The following is a 17,044-nucleotide window of genomic DNA, read 5'->3' on the forward strand; positions in this document are numbered from 1 at the left end:
AGGGCACCTGTTGAAAGAAAGAAACCAACCCAAAAAATTCCATCTCCCTCAGAAGGGAAAATGCTGACTCGAGAAGAGGAAATCACACGCACTCCTGTTGTCTGTTGTTGACTTCTGCTTCAAGCGGGAGAAAGTGTGTGTGGGTGTGCGCGCGCGCGTGTGTGTGTGTGTGTGTGTGTGTGTGTGTGTGTGTGTGTGGCTTGCGAGGGCGGCGCTTGTGCATTGCCATGGCGACAGCTCGGTATCGGCCTTATATCCGCCCCCGAGGTCTGACCCAGATTTGCAGGCCTCCAAACGCAAGTGTCCCACACCCCCACCCCCTTTTGGTCCCCAGTCTGCGATGAGTATATGAGGAGCCCGAACTCGTGGGGGATTTAACCGACCCCCCCCCCCACGCCACACACATTAGTCATCTTTAAAGAGACTGGCGATATGGCTTTAACTCCCCCCTTATCCCCAGTTTTGTTGTAGTTTTTTTTTAAAGGGGCAGCCAATAGCTTTGCGGGTATCTGCTTATGGGGGCGAATGAAATCCGTTTGAGATCATGGACTTGATTCTGGCAAGAACTCTGACTTTTTTTTTCTTTTTTAAGCAGCGGCATTCTTCCACCAAGATAGTTTTCCAACAATACATTTGCAGATACGGACGATTAGCTGCTGAGACCAATCCAAAACAATCGTAAGACCTCCCTTAGCCAGCGCGCACGGTGCGCCGCTAATCCGCGTCTAATCCTCTTCCAGTCGCGTTGCTGTAAACATGCACAATGCTGCGGTCCGGGCGATACATTTGTGCCCCCTCCCCCAGCAATTCCAGTATGGCATGGGTGACAAGAAAAAGACTACCAGTTCCAAAACAACACGTTTTCCTTAATGCGCGAAATAGGTGAGTGGAGCGGAGCAATCCGGACACGTGACACCTGCCCCGAACGACTTAACGGCCGCGGGGCCGCTAGAATTAGCCGAGGACAAGAAAGGGCCGGCGGAGCTCGGGACGCTTCCATCTGCCTAGCGACGGCGCAAGAGAGCCATCGGGGAGAAGGGCAGATTAAGCGGGATGGAGTGCAGACATGTGGAGCAACCGCCCCCACCCCCACCCCACCCCAATCGCGTTGCGAGTGAGCGCAGGCCTCTCTCTGTTCCCATAAATTATTCTTGTCAATGTTGGACTTTTGCTAAAATGACCTTTTTTAATCTTGTAAAATGGCTATTCGATGCTGATCAATTTACTATTTTCTTTTGGTTAAAAAAAAAAAAATACTGATTTTAATTTGGTAGGCTTGTGATTTTTTTTGCGGGGGGATGGTAGAATCTTTTCAATCAGGTAGAAAAGAAATACGGCCAACTTCCCGAACACAAAAGTCACAACTTTTGTGTTCCCATAAAATGACAAAGCTCGTGTGTGGCAATATTCCGACATCATTCGGCAATATTCCGGTCGAATTCAGACCGCCCCCCGCCCCCAGAAAAAAACACAAACCAAAGCAAAAAATGGTATGTGATGGAAGCAAAACCCAATCCTCCGCCTTATTGGCACGCCCGGCGGCATCAACAGATGAAATGACTCTTTGCTTCTCGCAGGACTTTATCAAAGAAGTACCAACCGAAGAAGAACTCGCGGGAAGAGGAGGAGAGCAAGTAAGCGCGGCAGACCTTCACGCGCGCTCTCCCTCTCTTGACCCAAACTTCAACGGCGCGGCCTTCGTTTAGGTACACGTTCTGCCGGGCCTTCCTGACCACGCTCAACGAACTCAACGATTACGCCGGGCAACACGAGGTGATCGCCGAGAACCTGACGTCGCAGATCATCGCTGAGCTTTCGCGCTACCTGCAGGATCTCAAGACGGAGAGGAAGACGGTGAGTCAAAGACCCGCGCCCACCTTTTTGCTTCCTCTATTCACCCCCCCCCCCACCCCCCATTTGGTGAGTGAGCACGCTTCACTCAGCCTGCGCCGAGGTCACGCCGGAGTAAATATAGCTTCACCCCGAGGCTCGCCCGCAAGTGCGGAACGTCAGCTCCTCGCAAAGCCTTCGCCGACTTTGAAGGCGTATGGGAGCAAAGCGCATCCGCCTTGCAGCTCTCGAGTCGCTTGGAACACGTCTGCGCTTATTAAGGAGCAAAACCCGACCAGCTGGAAAATTGTGTGTGTGTGTGCGTGGGGGGGGGGGGGGGGTAAAAAAATCTGCTATCACGGAAGCCCGCAGCTGAGGGAATTGGAGCGGAAACAAAAGCCAAAGCAGAGGCTCCCTTTCACAGCAACACGGAGCCTTCTTGGAGTGGATGTTTACCGTTGACGCGTCGCCCCGAGTCGCAACCGGCGACGGCCATCGTTCGCGTCCCTCGGTTGTTCCGCAGCGGGGGTGTGGGTGGGCTTACGCAAGCTTTTGTGCGGCCCCCGCGCAGCCGCATTCCTGTGACGCGCGTCATGCCGATGAAGGACTCGGGTCGTGTTCCGACGTCGACGAGGGCCCGCCAGAAGAGAAACGTCAAGGCCGCGCGGCCGAAAAGACTCACTGTAGCCGTTTGGTGCGCGGGACGGAACTCCCGGAGTCGCAGTACTTCCTCCGCAACGTTCGAGCACTTCCCTAGAAACTTGGGAAAAGGGAAGCGGGACAATCGTCGCGGTGACCCGCCGCGCAAATACAGCGGCGTAGCCGCGCTTCGGCGCCAATGACGCTTGTGTCGCCGTGTGTCTTCCGACAGCACTTCCACGATGGCCGCAGAGCGCAGCAGCACATGGAGGGCTCGTGGAAACAGCTGGAGTCGGTGAGTGACGTCCAACCGTTTTTTGTGGGTGGGTGGGGTCCTTTTATTGGGAAACGCACTCCTCTCCCCGACTATTTGAGCACGCAGTCATTCAGCCAGCGCGGCACGGCGAGGCTGCAGCATGACAAAGTAGGCGGGAGCAGATGTGTCCCACTGATTTGTTTTAGCGAGCGGGAGTTTGCGGGGAAGTCCGAGCCTTATCTGTGCCCTCCTCGCACGCCCCCCCCCCCCCACCCCCTCCATAACCAGCGCGACCTTCAATGATCCCTTTGTGAGGCTGATGGGCAGAGTTGGCGGTGCACGCGGGCCCCTGACAAACCCCCCATTGTTGCTCGGGGGTTAAGATAAGATATCCTTTATTTGCCCCACACTGGGGGAAATTTACAATCGGACGCGACGCCACGATGGGCGCACGGTGTTAGCTTTGTCCTCGCGTCATCGCGTGAAAAGCCGGCGCAACAGCTTTGCCGCCCCCCGCGTTTATTCCGAGGGGCGGCCCCGGCGCCGTCTCGTACTCACCCTGCCGTTGTGCGTCTTGGATCGCCATGCTAAATCGAGATTGGCCCATTTTAAAGGAGCTTCAGTGGTCGAGCCCCGATCAAGTTGACCGTACCGACTGCGATCTCGTCATATTCGCTCTTATTTTGGGGAGAAAAGAATACAAGTCATTGAAAGGTCAAAGGTCATTGAAAGGTCTCCGACGATGCCGACTTTAGTCTCTGGCTTAAACCAAACCAAACAAAAGAATCAAAGCGCTATCCTCCCGATACGTCAGCGAGCCACCGCATTGTCCCGTTTCGACCTTTCTCCGTTCACGGACTTTGTTCCAATTATTTTTTGTGCAAGTTCAAATTTGAGGCCCTTCTCGATTCTGGCAATCTTCTTCTGAAAGGAGCTCAACCTTTGCAAAGTTGCCTACTCACGTTTTTGCGGAACCTCCTGTCGTTTGTCATCGTCGGTGGAGGTGTCGCATCCGTAGTTGCGGCGATACACGATCTGGGCTTCCTTATCTCTGTTCTTTTTTTTTTTTTTCCCTCAGTGTAAAAGGAAATTTGAACGGGATTGCAAAGAAGCCGACAAAGCCAAGCAGTACTTTGACAAGATGGACGCCGACATCAACGTGACAAAGGCCGACGTGGAAAAGGTACGTTGGAGGCCGTCGCCCCCCCCCCCCCCCCCCGCGGCGAGCGGACTCGGTGAAACAAGAGCCCGCTTGTCCCGCCTCCGCAGCGGAGGCGTTTAGGCAAGCTCGCTGTACAAGCCTCGCGCGTCGCGCGTCCTTCGCGAGCGCCCGCCGCAGCCGCGCCGTCACCATCACGTCTGACCGTGTGTCGCCCGGTCCGCAAAGCCCATCGATAGCGGTGATCAGTGGTTGGAAAACTGCCCACACATAGCAAGCGAGAGAGATCCATGTCATCTGCACATGCACGTGGTGGCACGACGTCCCGATTGTTGAGGCCGCTTCCCCCTTCGCGTGTCGACAGACGAGCCATCGGCTGTGCGGCGACGTCGCGCTTGGCTGTAGCGGGCCTAACCACCTTTTTTGTTGTTGTTGTTGTGTCTTTGTGTTTGTATTTGACTTTTTTTGGAAATGCCTCACCTTGAAGCGAAGTTCCCTCAAGGTAGGTGCGTGCGGTGGACACCAGGCGGCTCCCCGCGTGTGTGTCCGGATGTCCGTGGCTTGCCTCACGTTGTCGTTTTTTTTTTGGTTTGGGTTTTGTTTTTCTCTGGGAAAGGGCCCCGGTTGATCTGCCAGATAGGACACGGTCGCTGTCAGGAAACCGAGACGGGATGTGATTTGGTCTCGGTGGCGACCTGCGGCGGCGGCGCGCAAGCGCACTTTGCATGCTCACCCGTGCCCTCGCACTTTGACCTGTGGCCTTGTGCTTTCGTGTTGCGTTGGAAGTTATTCGAAGGGGGCGGGCTTCCTCCGCCGCGATGGCTTCTCCGTGCGCGTCTGCCAAATTTCAAAAGAAACGTTCCCCCTTCCAAATGCGGCGCGCTCAATACGCCTCCGGAAAACCGCATTTGACGTCGGCGTATTTTCCATCCACGTACGAATCTCTTGAAATCGGGCGTCAAGAAGTGAAACGCCGCACGTTTGTCGGCGACGGTCATTTTGAGTTTGTGTGGCCCAGGTGCCTGAGTTGCGAAAGAGGAAACACACACTACCCCCCCCCCCCCCCCCTCCCCAAAAGGCAGCACACATGCTGTCTTGGTGCGCTGATCTCCTCTCCATCTGCCGAGATTAGGCTTGCTCCTTCCTGCTGCACTTGAGCGTCATCAATGTCAAATTAGCCAAATGGACTCAACCTCCCCCCCCAACCGCCACCACCACACCCCCAAGCCACAAATTTAGAAGTGTAAGGCAGTTTGTTGTGTGCAGACACGCATTTGAGTGTTCTTTGCTTTCTTGAGCCGCTGCGCCAGGCTCGCATTGCCAAAGTAGGCGTTGAATCGATGTCCGTTCTCATTGAATTTTTGATGGAGAAAAAAAAAAAGGAAAGCCCCGCCCGCTGAGGCGTGCATGTGCTTCAATGTATGCGCACAAAAAAAAAAAAAGGTCGATGTTTGTGCGTGTTGATGTGTGTTAACGCTGTGGCGTTTTTTTGTTTTTTCCCCGCGCTCAGGCGCGGCAGCAGGCCGCGGCCAGGCAGCAGATGGCGGCCGACAGCAAGAGCGATTACTCGTCCTACCTGCAAAAGTTCAACCAGGAGCAGAATGAGCACTATTACACCGTCATCCCCAACATCTTCCAGGTAACCGCGGCGACGGGCTTTCGGGAGCGCCTTTTCTGTCGGGGTGAGGATGATGACCATGAAGATGATCATGAAGATCCGTTTCCAACAGGATAGCTGCAGAGATGCTCTTTTGGGATGGCTACGCGGGGGGGGGGGGGTTTTCACCGTAATTCAAATATACTGCACAACATGCATTTCACAATCTTTTTTTTCTTGGGGGGTGGGGGGGGGGTCTGTTACAGTGATGCAGTGCTGTGAAAAAATATTTGCCGCCTTCCCAATTTCGGTGTTCACGTGATATCTTCTTGAGCCAATGGATGGGCTTGTATTTATTTCTTTTTGTTGGGGCAGAAACTCCAAGACATGGAGGAGAAGCGCATCGAAAGGATGGGAGCGTGCATGAAGGCGTTCGCCGACGTGGACCGCCAGGTGATCCCCATCGTGGGAAAGTGTCTGGACGGCATGACCAAGGCGGCCGAGGCCATCCGGCCCAAGACGGTGAGTGAGCCCACAGGAAAGCAAACAAACAAACCTCGCGCGCGGCTCTCATCGAACGCCGGCGGTGTGACGGAAAAGCGTCGCCGGGGGGATGGGGGGGATTTCGTACTTGCCGTCAACGAGCGACGCGTCGGGCGCTCTCAAGGCCAGGAGGGCGCAGAAGTGGGGGCACCCTTGGAAATGCTTCCATCCCGCAGCAACTCGGGACTCGCTCGAAGCGACGTTTCCTCTCGGCGCGAAGGCCGCGGAGCCCTCGTTTGGGCCGCAGCTTTTTGCGGCTCCTCTCGCTCTTATCGCCCCGGCTGCAAAAGGCGCCGGACGGCGGGACCCCAGCCGCGCGCCGGCTTATCTGCAGACCCGCCGGTGAGCCGGAGAATCGCAGGAAACGGACGGCGCCGCGTTCAGATCCACTTTGACAGATGAGCGAATGGGAGTCTTTTCGGACTATTTGGGGCTCTGCGGCAGTTTTCTTTATTTCCCCACCCGGCCGGATCTTGGGCAAAGTTCATGTTCAAAGTTCAAACTTTTTTCCTTGTTTGTTGTTGTTCACTCCAAACGAGATGTCATCCAACGAGCGCTTTCCTTCCTCTGCGAGTATGTCCGTCGTCCGCGAGGAGCGCCCAAAATGGCTCGTTCCTCATTTTGACTGGCGACGGGCTCCGAAATCAAGTCGGAACGAAGCATTCCCGCAAACGCCTCACCCGTTTGTTTGCAGGACTGCCAGCGGGCGGTGGAGTCCTACAAGTCGGGCTTCGAGCCGCCGGGAGACGTGGAGTTCGAGGACTACGGGCAGGCCATGAAGAGGGCGGCGTCGGAATGCAGCTTGAGCAACTCGCGGGGGGAGGCCCGCGACAGGCCCGCCGGCAAAGGCAAAGCCAAACTGTGGCCCTTCCTCAAGAGCAAAAACAAGGTGAGACGGCCGCGCGGCAGCTCCTCCCGCAAACTGCGGCGCGGCTTCTCTGTCGATAGTTTGACGCCGGTTGATTCCCCCCCCCCACCTCCCCGACCGACGTGGAGCGTCCGTCCCGCCGTCCCGCCCCCACTAACGCGTTTCCCGCCTCTGCGGCCCCAGGATGAATCCGGCCGCCGCCGCCTGCCGCTGTTTTGCACTGACTGGCGGGCCGGCGGCACACTTTTTTTTTTTGTAAAGAGGCTTTCCACGTCCCTTCATTTCGGTGCGGGTGCGTTTCGACCCAACTGGAAGGAGTCCCCCGCCGTATTTGGCTTTTGCGTGGGAGCGATCCCCAGACGCCTCCAAAAGTCACGTCTAAGTAGGAACGTCGTTTGGTGTCAAGGAAGTTGACGAGTCATCCAAAGTGCGAGTTTCTCCTTTTCTGCAGCTTTTTCCCGGTCCGATTCCGAGCGGCCTCGGACGCGCCTCTCCTCCGGAGCGCAGTTTGTGGCACCTTCCGCCGGCGGGGCGTCACCGTCTCAGCCAGTATGGCCGCGCGCGTCAAATGTTTTGAAAAGATCCCATCGGCGCGCGCGGCGGCTCGTCCTCGGCCCGATGCTTGAACGCCCCCCCCGCGCTTGGTCTTCTTTTTTGTCTTTTGCTCACCGCGCTTCCACGGAAGACGCCCTCGTGCCGTGTCGCATTTCGTTTGGGAAAGTGTCGAGGAGGCGTATTGATTTTGTGTTCCCTCCTCCTTTTCCTTCCGTTGGCATTCCGGCCCCCCCCCCCTTCTTCTTCTTCTTCTATGGTTTTCCTTACCGGTAGTTTATGTCCCTGTTAACGCCTCCCCGCCAGCCCCCGCCCGCCCCCCCGGCCTCCTCCCCGCCCTCCCCCTCCGCTGTTCCCAACGACTCCCGATCTCCCAAGCAGCACAAGGAGCCCCTCTCGCACCGCCTCAACGACTTCATGGCCTCCAAGCCCAAAATGCACTGCCTGCGGAGCCTGAGGCGAGGGGTAAGTGGGCGTGCGCGCCCGTCGGCATGCGTGCGTCTGCGTGCGCGCGAGCGCCGCGCTTCATGCATGCTTTTGTGGGGCTCTGCAGCTGAGCGCTTCACCCGCCGCACTGTATGGACCCACGAGGCCCCGCAAATGCCGAGGGCACAGGCACTCATTCGTACAAATGCACTTTTCCTCATGGCATATATTGTTTTTCCCCCTCGGAAAAAAACAAACACTCCACCTCCTCAGGAATTGTGGCCTCGGCGTGTCTTTATTTGCGCCGTTGCAAATGAGACGAGCGCCGTAGAATGAGATCAAGCGTGAATCGCAAAAGCAAAAGGCCTATTTCGGAGGGAGACAAGGACACGAGCGAGGCCTTCAAATTGTCCGCCGCGGCACCTTGCGACCGAGTCGAGCGCGGCATGGGAAACGGGCCGCAATTCGGCTGACGCTCGCGCGAGCTGCAACCGCCGCGAGCTTAAAAACGCTCCCATTCGGAATGTGATGGGGTGACGAAAGGAGGTGTTGATTTGAGGCACGCCGTCCATTTTGGCCTTTTTTGCAAGAGGTGGACTCTTAAACAAACGAGCCACGCGGATTGCCTCGACTCATACAGTGCGTGCGGGTCTTTGTCCCACGGATCGGTCCGATTCACCGGCCGCATCTTTATTTTGTCCTCATTCCTAACTCCTCACGAGCCCCCAAAGGTCCCCCTCACCCCCGTCCGCCTTCGACGGGAGCGGTTAGCGTTGTCGTTCTCGCCGGAGGCGGATTGTTCCTCTCGAAAGGGACTGCGGAAAATCGGCAGTTCGCCGTGGCGGGTTCACCCGTTCGGCGTTTTGGGCCGTGTTCCGAAACGAAGGCGGACGAGGGATCCGTAGACGAGGGGGGCCGCACCTCCGTCGTCGATGACATTTCATCTCCCGTTCAGCCAATTTGCACTCGCGCCGCAAATCGTGGCCACAGACGGTGCAGGACGCAAAAAGGGTTGAAAATGTTGTGACCCGACGGGCTCGTCGACCCGACTCACATCGCAGTCAGTCGCAGCAAACTTCAAGCTGTTCGACCCCCGCTTACTGCCGTGGCAAAACCGCAGTGCCGGTGGGGGGGGCTTCTCATTGCGATTCGTTGGACTCCGTCGTGTCAATAGTGCGGCGCGGCGGATTACGTGTGAGGTTGGCGTGCCAGCAAGTGGCCCGAACGGCACCGTGAGCGGAAAGACGTCGTCCTTCTCCTCGTGTGCCCGATTGTTGTACGGACTTGATCGAGGCGCTCACTCGTACTCGGACCATGAGAAGATTGAATAAGTGCTCAAGTGGCCTTTCTGAGTGCATCCATTGACCTGTGTTCTCTCTGACAACCTTGACTTCCACGCGGCGGCGGCGGCAGTCGCCGCGCTCGCTCGTTTGCCGCAAAGAGCTCACGAAGAGGACTCTGGGCCAGCCCACGTACGCTTTCGAAGCCCGGCAGTACGTCGTAAGTCCGAAAGGAGCCGCGCTGTCTTCGGGTCCGTCCATAACCTCATCCCACGCATCCCGCGCCCCGGCTTTGACGTTTGTCCGTGTTTTCCCAGACCAAAGTGTCACGAGCCCCCCGGGGACGGGACGCTCGCGGTGACGACGATGTCTTCGCCAGAGGTGGCGGGGCTCGAGTCCCCAGTGGCAACGTTTTGGGCTAAGAGACCTTGACTTGAACGACGCGCGTGCCTCGAGTCTGACCGGGAGAGCCGAGGAAAGACCGGCCACTAGTTTCTTGCTTTTCACTCGCGTGGCCCTACGACGGCACCTTTGGCCGGAAGATGCAAACGTATCCGATTTGTAATGTGGGTCCCGGGCCGGGAAAGAAAAGTAGGTGACTGACTGTGACTCCCGAAGTCTGCCCAAGGACCAAAAAGCTACAAGATAGCAGAGTGCCGCAGGAGATGGTCCGCTTCCACTCTGACTGGTCTGGAGTGAGTCGGAAGGCCGACTCGCACGACGACCGAAACTGTCAAAGTCCTTTTTGTTTGACATCATGACTTGACCGACATCTGAAATTTACAGCTACTAACATTGAGGATTCTTTCCGGTACTTTGCCGAATCCGATCGACTCGCTTCTTATTGACCATTTGAGGCTAACTTCAAAATGTTGGACTTGCGTAGACGCGACTCGCTCCCACCTCCGGACTCTCGGGCCAACCCGGTGCCGACGAGGCTTTCGGGGCCCCGTCATCGACCCCTGCGGCCTCACGCAATCTACATGTGATATATGTGTTTGTCCGGCAGCTTTACATGTACCGTTAAGGCGGGCCGGGACGCCGGTCGTCGCGTCGCGCGAAGCGGAATACGGTGAACCGTTTGCCGAGGAGAAAGGGCCAAGCCCCGTCGCAAAGAGTCCAAACAACAAGTCGCAAATTAGTCTCCGCATGTCGCAAGATGGAAGCAAAACAGGACTTTTGTCTCAATGAAGCTCCCCATTTCATGTCAGCGACTCGCTTGAGTGAAAATCCATCCGTCCGTCCGTATCTCGCAGTCTCGCGCGGTCTTCTGCCGCCTCCTCCGAAATCTGCTCGCGCTCTCGCAGCACCCTCTGCTGTCCGGAGTGTGTCGTGGCAGCAGGAACCGAAGGGGGCGGGGGCACATCTTCACGCACTCCTCCTCACCCTGTTGACTCCTCACCCTTGGCCTTTGAGCACAGCGCTTCTCAAAGTTTCTGGGTCCGAGGGGGGGGGGGGGGGGGCGGCTTCCCACTTGAACGGTGTTCCAAATGCGTGGAAATGTCCATCCATCTTTCCAAAGAAAACAATTGCCAAAGTGACCAGAACAGCGGGGGCGTTTGCCCCCGCGGCGCAGTTGCAATCCGATGCTATTGAAGGCAAAGCTTGGAGAGTGAGCGCGTGAATTTCAAAAACGGAGCTTCCACTCCCAAAGAGCGTAGCTTGCCCATTTTTGTTTCTGTCACGAGACCCCTTTTAGACTTCCCAAAAAGACTTTCTTCAAAATGGCTACGCTTGCTCGTTGAATCCACAGCCTTTTTCTCCAATTGCGTATCAGTCAGTCAAAGTGCACGGAGCGCAATTGCGGGCATCATTTCTGAGGTCCCGTCGCGTCGGCGAGAGATGGGCCAACGCTATTTGACAGAGCGGAGCCCTTTGCCGGCGACTCAGGCTTCCGAGGGCCCCGCCGGACCGCGGTTTGCGGACCCGGCGCTTTGAGAAGCGCTGTCATTTGGCAAATGTGGGGGGGGGCAATGACGTTGCAATGTCCTTCCTGTTTCCCTCTTGACGTTGTGTGTTGTTTCTCTCTCTTTCCCGCCTCCCCTTGCCCCCCCCCTTTTCCTTCCTCCCCCGCCGTGAAGCTTTCGCTCAAGCTGGTAAGCATGACCGCGTAACATCACCGTCGCCGCGTGACGCATGCCCACCCAGTAACACGTCTGTCGCGAACGCCAGTTGCGCTGCCGTGCGGTTCCTTCGGATATTGCCGTCACGTAACCACGGCTGTGGTTTCATTTCTCTTTTGTTTGTTTGTTTGTTTGTTTGTCGATGCCACGGCTGTGTTGCCCCCGCCCCGCCCCCCGCTCGTCCCTCTCCCATTCCCCGCTCGGCGGTGCAGCTCACACTCCATTCCCACGTCCGGAATCTCATTGAGGTGATCACGTTTTACTGTCGTTGTCGTTTGTAGCCGGTCCCCTCGGGACAAGATACCGACTTTGGGGTCGTAGTGGCCGAGCGGTGTCCCCGCGCCGCGTGATGCTTCTTCTTCCTCGCGGAAAGCGTTGGAGCCATCGCGGGCGCGACAGTGTGATGGCTTGCTTGCTGCACCGGAACATGTCGGGAGAAAACACAAAAATACAGAAAGAATACAAAAAAGAGAAAGTCGGGTAGAAAGAAGGCTGCGTTTGATTGCACACGGTGACCAGAACGCTCTGAAATTGATGAATGGCCCACAATCATTCTTGGCCATGAACAATTTCGCGTACGGCTTTGGAATCGGCCGGCGCGCAAAATTCGACCAAGGTGGCTTCAGCATCGCTTCCATATCAACAAAACAAAAAAAAAAAAAACATATTCGTGATGTTTGGGGGTCAATTAGACCCCCGGAGAAGCAAAGGTAAGAACGGGCTTGGATGAAATGAAGAGTGAAATCGTTTGGCCATGTCATAGATCGGCGAATTAAAAGGAAGTTGACGACAGACTCGAATATTCAAACGGCCAAAATGAGCGGCCATCTTGGATGCCAACAAAGTCGCCTCGTAGCTCAGTGATGCTTCCCTCACAGAGTGACTGCACGGCAAAGGGAACTCCAGTCTCGTTATCCCTGTAACAAACCCCCAACGCAGTTTTGGCACTTTCTATATAATATGACCCACACCCTATGTATAGATGGATTTTTTTTGTTTTTGCCGGGCCTCTTAGGGTTCGGGCCCCGAGGACTACAGCCACCTGCCGCCGGAGCAGCGGAGGAAGAAGCTGCAGGGCAAGCTGGACGAGCTCAACAAAGACGTACAAAAGGAGACCGAGCAGAGGTGCGCCGCAAACCCGCCCGCAAAACATGGCAAAGTTCTTCTGGGCGGTCCCGCACTCACCCCGCCGACGCTGTGCTCGTCCTCCTCCTCAAGGGACGCGCTGACCAAGATGAAAGACGTTTACGTGAAGAATCCACAAATGGGCGACGCCGCCAGCGTGGACCCCCGGCTCGATGAGCTCGGCCGCAACATCCAGCGGCTGCGGTCGGAAGTGCGGAAATTTGAGGCGAGTGGTCGTCGGCGACAACGGCAAAAAACATTTTGCTCTCGGTTCTCTCCTGTCGTTGCCGTTTGCTCGGGTACGATTGGGTCACGAGGATCCCCCCCGCCTCTTCGGCCCGCGCCCGCGCGTCTTGGAATTCAAACGCCGCGGCGCGGTGACTCGCTTTGACTTTGGATTTCAGGGCTGGCTGGCCGAGGCGGAGGAGCGGATGCCGTCCAAGGGCGACACGCACCGGAGAAGCGCCCTCTACGACAGCGGCGGCGACGGCGACGGCAACTGCGCCCAGGACCGAGAGAGGTAAGCCGCGCCACGCGGCGCCACGCCGGAAGCCACCCGAGCGCAGCCTCATAGCGTCCGCTGTCCCCCGCGTGGCCGTCGGCCCGGGAGCAGCCCGGACGGCAGCTACACGGAGGAGCAGAACTCGGAGATTCACGTCAAGGCCGACGTCGCCGACGCCAAGCCCCTCGCGGCCGGCGCGCCCGACTTCGACGACGAGTTTGACGACGACGAGTCGCTGCCCACCATCGGCAACTGCAAGGCCCTCTACCCTTTTGACGGTAAGCGCAGATCGCCCCCCAACCGGGGGGGTTCTTCTGTTGTATGGAAATACGCTAACATGGGTAAGATGTGAAAAAAGTTCCAAAGCGTCATGACCTGAACTCGGAATGCGGTTGCGTCGGCGGCTGACGTCTTTTTGCGGCAGGCCACAACGAGGGCACCATCTCGGTGGCCGAGGGCGAGCTGCTCCACGTCATCGAGGAGGACAAAGGCGACGGCTGGACGCGGGTGCGCCGCAACCACGACGAGGAGGGCTACGTGCCCACGTCCTACCTGGAGCTCTTCTTGGGGACCGACGCCAAAGGTGCCGTGACCTACATTTGACACGCCCCCCCCACCCCCCACCTCCCAGGCCGCGACCGGCGAACCCAAATTAATGTCAGCGTGTCGTCCGCATGCCAAACGAAAGCTGCCGTAGAAGTGTGCCCATCGCCCAAGAAGAGCGGGGCCCGGCCCAATACTCGACTTTTTTTGGGGGGGGGGGGGGGTTGTTTTCAACAGAAAAAGCGGTCCCTTTCCCAATGTTGGGCTTCCGATTCCCGCACCTCATCGGGGTAAGCGTGAAGGCACCTCAAAAGAAGTCGGTTTCCTTCATGGTATCGTTCGTCGGCTCCGATTTGGATCCTGCCAAATGTCGGGAGTGGCAATCTTCTGGAAACCTCCAGGAAACCAATCTTGGGGGCGCAACGCACCCGAGCCCAAAAATGTCAAAACAAAGAATGGATGGAGGTTGAAGAAAGCTCAATGTCTGCCCGTGGACAGCCACAAAGATTAGCCCAGAGTGCTCGGCAATAAAGCGTCCGCTTCGGGCTCGGAAGCAAATGCTCGCCGTCGTTGACGTAGGGACAAGAAGGATTTTAAAAAAAAAAAAAAAAAAAAAGATTTTTTTCCCCCAAAAGTCGAGCCTTCGAAATGAAAATGCCACCGGCGCCGGTCTCCTGTCCGACTGCAGTTGTGGTTTTTCTTTGCCGCTCCCGCTGCGCCGCCATCTAACATTTCTGTTTTCTTCTTTTGTGTTACTTGTTTTCTTTGTTTGTTTATCTCCTGTCCTGCATTGCAGATTCCTAAAGCAGATGCTGGCTGAGGAAGCGGCAGGGCAAGCGGCCCGGGGGGGGGGGGGGGGAGAAGTTGCCCTGTTCCTCCCCAAAAAAAAAACCCAACCCCTAACGGACACTTTTCCAAAGGTCCTTTTCCCCCCACGCTAACTGGCATTGTTTTGGCCCCTAACAGCTCGGCTCGCTTCAACTTAAGCTCGGCCGCCCGACTAACCCGCGCCGGCGTAGTCAGAGAGAGGACGCAGAAGCGTCCCGCCCGCACCGCCGGACCAAGTCTCGCCACATTTCTCATCGCCATCCATCCTTCCTTCCATCCCGGAGCGCATCGTAGCGCCAAACGCATGAGGGGGAATTTTACCGCTACGTTTTTGTCATGTTACGTCAAGTGTCTGGATGTAAGTCGCAATATTTTCTTATGGATACAAATCTATTGTTTATTACAAGAGGGGGGGGGGGGGGAGTCTGAGGAGTACGTCTTTAGCCACCAAATACTGAAAAAGAAAATAGCAGCGTTTGGGGTAGTTGACAAAAGGTGGCGTGAAGTCGTGTCCCGCAGGCATTCAAACGCAGACACGATTATCCCAAAGTTGTAAACTTGCAAAATAAAGTCCGATGGATGGAAAGGAAAACGACGCGCAACGTGACCGTGGTTGCGACCACGATAAAAACCTCTTTTCTTTGTCATCGCGCCGCCCTCGATTCACTTGCTTGTAAAAGGAGCTGACTTTTGACCTTTTCAGCTTGACCTCTTTTGTACGCTTGCAACGTTTCCGTACGATGAGGCTATAGAGAACATTCTATCAGGTTACGCTCACGGTGTCGTTAGGGTACCTCAAGTGACTAATTGCGGAAAGAAATGAGGAAATAGGAGGTGGTTTTCATCATATGGGGGTGGTCCCGATCATGTCATTTCATCACCTTGTCACGTGTGTGCTCCTCTCTCTGAGCCGAACGCCGCCCCGCCCACCCTGTCCCTTACACTTCCTTATCTGCACTTAACCCCGCCTTCTGCGCACATTAGCCCCGCCCCTCGCAGTACGGCACCCGGGCGGCTGGCTTTGGCACTCAATCGGGTCTCGAGTTGTGGCGTGCCGCGTGCTTGCCCTGTCTGCCTCCTCCAACCAATCCTTGCCGCCTGTCTCGCTTGAATGATTGGCTTGATTTAATATGTTGGTTGTTGCAGCCGCCCCCCCACCTCATTGGCTGATAACATGTTTTATTTGGGGGGGGGGATTCTATTTGTTTTTTTTAATCGATGGGTTGCCACCCCTGCTTGACCAACCTCTTCAAAAGTAATTCGCTGTATTTGTTTTGTGGATGCCGCCTCACCCCCCCCCCCCCCCAATCCCCTTTCACCTTTCAACCACTCCCCCATTTTCTGCGGTCTGATGAAGACGACTGTTGTTGTTCCCGTCTGCGTGTTGACGGTCTGCAACGGAAGGGCACCGAAACGCCGCTCAAGTGCGACAGCTGTTTGTTCACCGGGCGCATTGGGGCGGGCGGCACAACCACTAGGCGGCGCGCTTTGCTCACTGTCCTGCCGGTGCGGCCAAGGAGTGTCGCGCTGGAAAGAAGAAAAACGCTCGGCGCTCCTCCCGAGAGTCGCCGTCTGTCAACGCGTAGAAAAAAACCGCAACGAAAGTTGGAACAAAGTGAAGAGAATTATCAGACATAAAAAAAGGCAACGTTAACACGTGTTGTTTTCATTTGAAAGGCCATTGTAATACAGGGGGTGGACTGGAATCGAGTTAAGGCGAAGTTGAAAATGGGCTACGAGAATGACGCGAACGTTCTTTTTTTTACGCAAATCAAAGCTTTAAAAACTCCACTCGAGATATACAAATCTGCACAGTGAGAGTACAAGATGAGTTTGAATAGAAAATGACGTGATGCAATTACGTTGTAATGTTTCTGGGGGGGGGGGGTATACAATTGCAACGTTTAAAAAAAAAAAAAAGGTTCCCTATTATTTATTTTTGAAAGAAAATCAGAAAACTGGCCTTGGATTTGGGGAGGAAAAACGGGCCCGAGTCTTGATCCGTTGACATGACGGCGTGATTGTGGTTTTGGGTTGTTTTCTTTTCAGCCGCCACTCCTTGGTCCAAACGAACCGCTTTTTGCAGAACCGCTTTTTGCAGATCGGGCTGCGCGCGCGAGAGCCCAAATCACCTCGTCCGTCGGACACATACGAATCGAGATGCAAAAGGCAAAAGGCGAGGAGGTTCAACTACGGGCAGCGGGGCGCTTTGCGAGCCTCCGTACGCGAAACGCGCGTCCCTGCTTCTCGTGGCCTCGCAGCCAATTTGCTCGTACGCGCGTGTTGTTTTCTTCTTTTGAGCACTGAATACTTTGTATTGCGTTTATTGTGCCAATTAAATCTGCCTGAAAGTCACGCCCGGGTCTTGTCTTTTGCCCATCCCGTTGACACTTTCTGAGACCCCGATTAGAATTGGAAACGCTACTTTCTAACCTTCATCTGAGCGCTAGTTTGAAAGCCCACTCTGACCCCCCCGGGTCTGCAACTGGACGTTGAACCCCAACCCGAGTCCCTACTTTGAAAGCGCCACGCATCGCCCCGGTTGGGAACCGGTGAGTTGAAAGGACTTTTCCAAAGGATGTGGTGTGACGCGGTTCACTTTTCGGGGGGAGCCGCCACCACCGGCGCCATAAAACAACACGGCCGTTCAACCATGACGTGCCAAGCGGGGACCTTTCACCTCGACTCGTCATTTGCTTTCAAACCTCTGGTTGAGCCACCGACTCTGATCAAAGGGACGCTTCCATCAAGCAGTCAGGAATGAGCTCTGCTC

The 17,044-nt window shown here is 56.0% G+C and overlaps 1 protein-coding gene across 26 annotated transcripts in view; it reads left to right on the forward strand.

The window, feature by feature from the left end:
* Nucleotides 1-16,626, forward strand: part of fnbp1b (formin binding protein 1b) — a 26,010-nt gene extending 9,384 nt beyond the window's left edge. For 4 of the 26 annotated variants that reach the window (XM_086134897.1, XM_086134884.1, XM_086134898.1 and 1 more), the window contains exons 3-18: nt 1,578-1,634; nt 1,707-1,854; nt 2,702-2,764; nt 3,804-3,908; nt 4,372-4,386; nt 5,395-5,523; nt 5,857-6,003; nt 6,719-6,913; nt 7,721-7,909; nt 11,232-11,246; nt 11,486-11,521; nt 12,289-12,398; nt 12,492-12,624; nt 12,803-12,918; nt 13,012-13,178; nt 13,325-16,626. In XM_086134897.1, the coding sequence (XP_085991023.1) occupies nt 1,578-1,634; nt 1,707-1,854; nt 2,702-2,764; nt 3,804-3,908; nt 4,372-4,386; nt 5,395-5,523; nt 5,857-6,003; nt 6,719-6,913; nt 7,721-7,909; nt 11,232-11,246; nt 11,486-11,521; nt 12,289-12,398; nt 12,492-12,624; nt 12,803-12,918; nt 13,012-13,178; nt 13,325-13,503 (1,804 nt within the window). In that variant the 3' untranslated portion in view covers nt 13,504-16,626. The remainder of the gene's footprint in view (nt 1-1,577; nt 1,635-1,706; nt 1,855-2,701; nt 2,765-3,803; nt 3,909-4,371; nt 4,387-5,394; nt 5,524-5,856; nt 6,004-6,718; nt 6,914-7,720; nt 7,910-11,231; nt 11,247-11,485; nt 11,522-12,288; nt 12,399-12,491; nt 12,625-12,802; nt 12,919-13,011; nt 13,179-13,324) is intronic. The other 22 variants (XM_086134902.1, XM_086134891.1, XM_086134900.1 and 19 more) reach the window with 19 other exon arrangements.
* The last annotated feature ends 418 nt before the right edge of the window (nt 16,627-17,044 follow it).

The sequence above is a fragment of the Hippocampus guttulatus genome, chromosome 17 (genome assembly GCF_054856545.1).
Source record: "Hippocampus guttulatus isolate MCC_2025c chromosome 17, RoL_Hgut_1.0, whole genome shotgun sequence".
NCBI lineage: Eukaryota > Metazoa > Chordata > Actinopteri > Syngnathiformes > Syngnathidae > Hippocampus > Hippocampus guttulatus.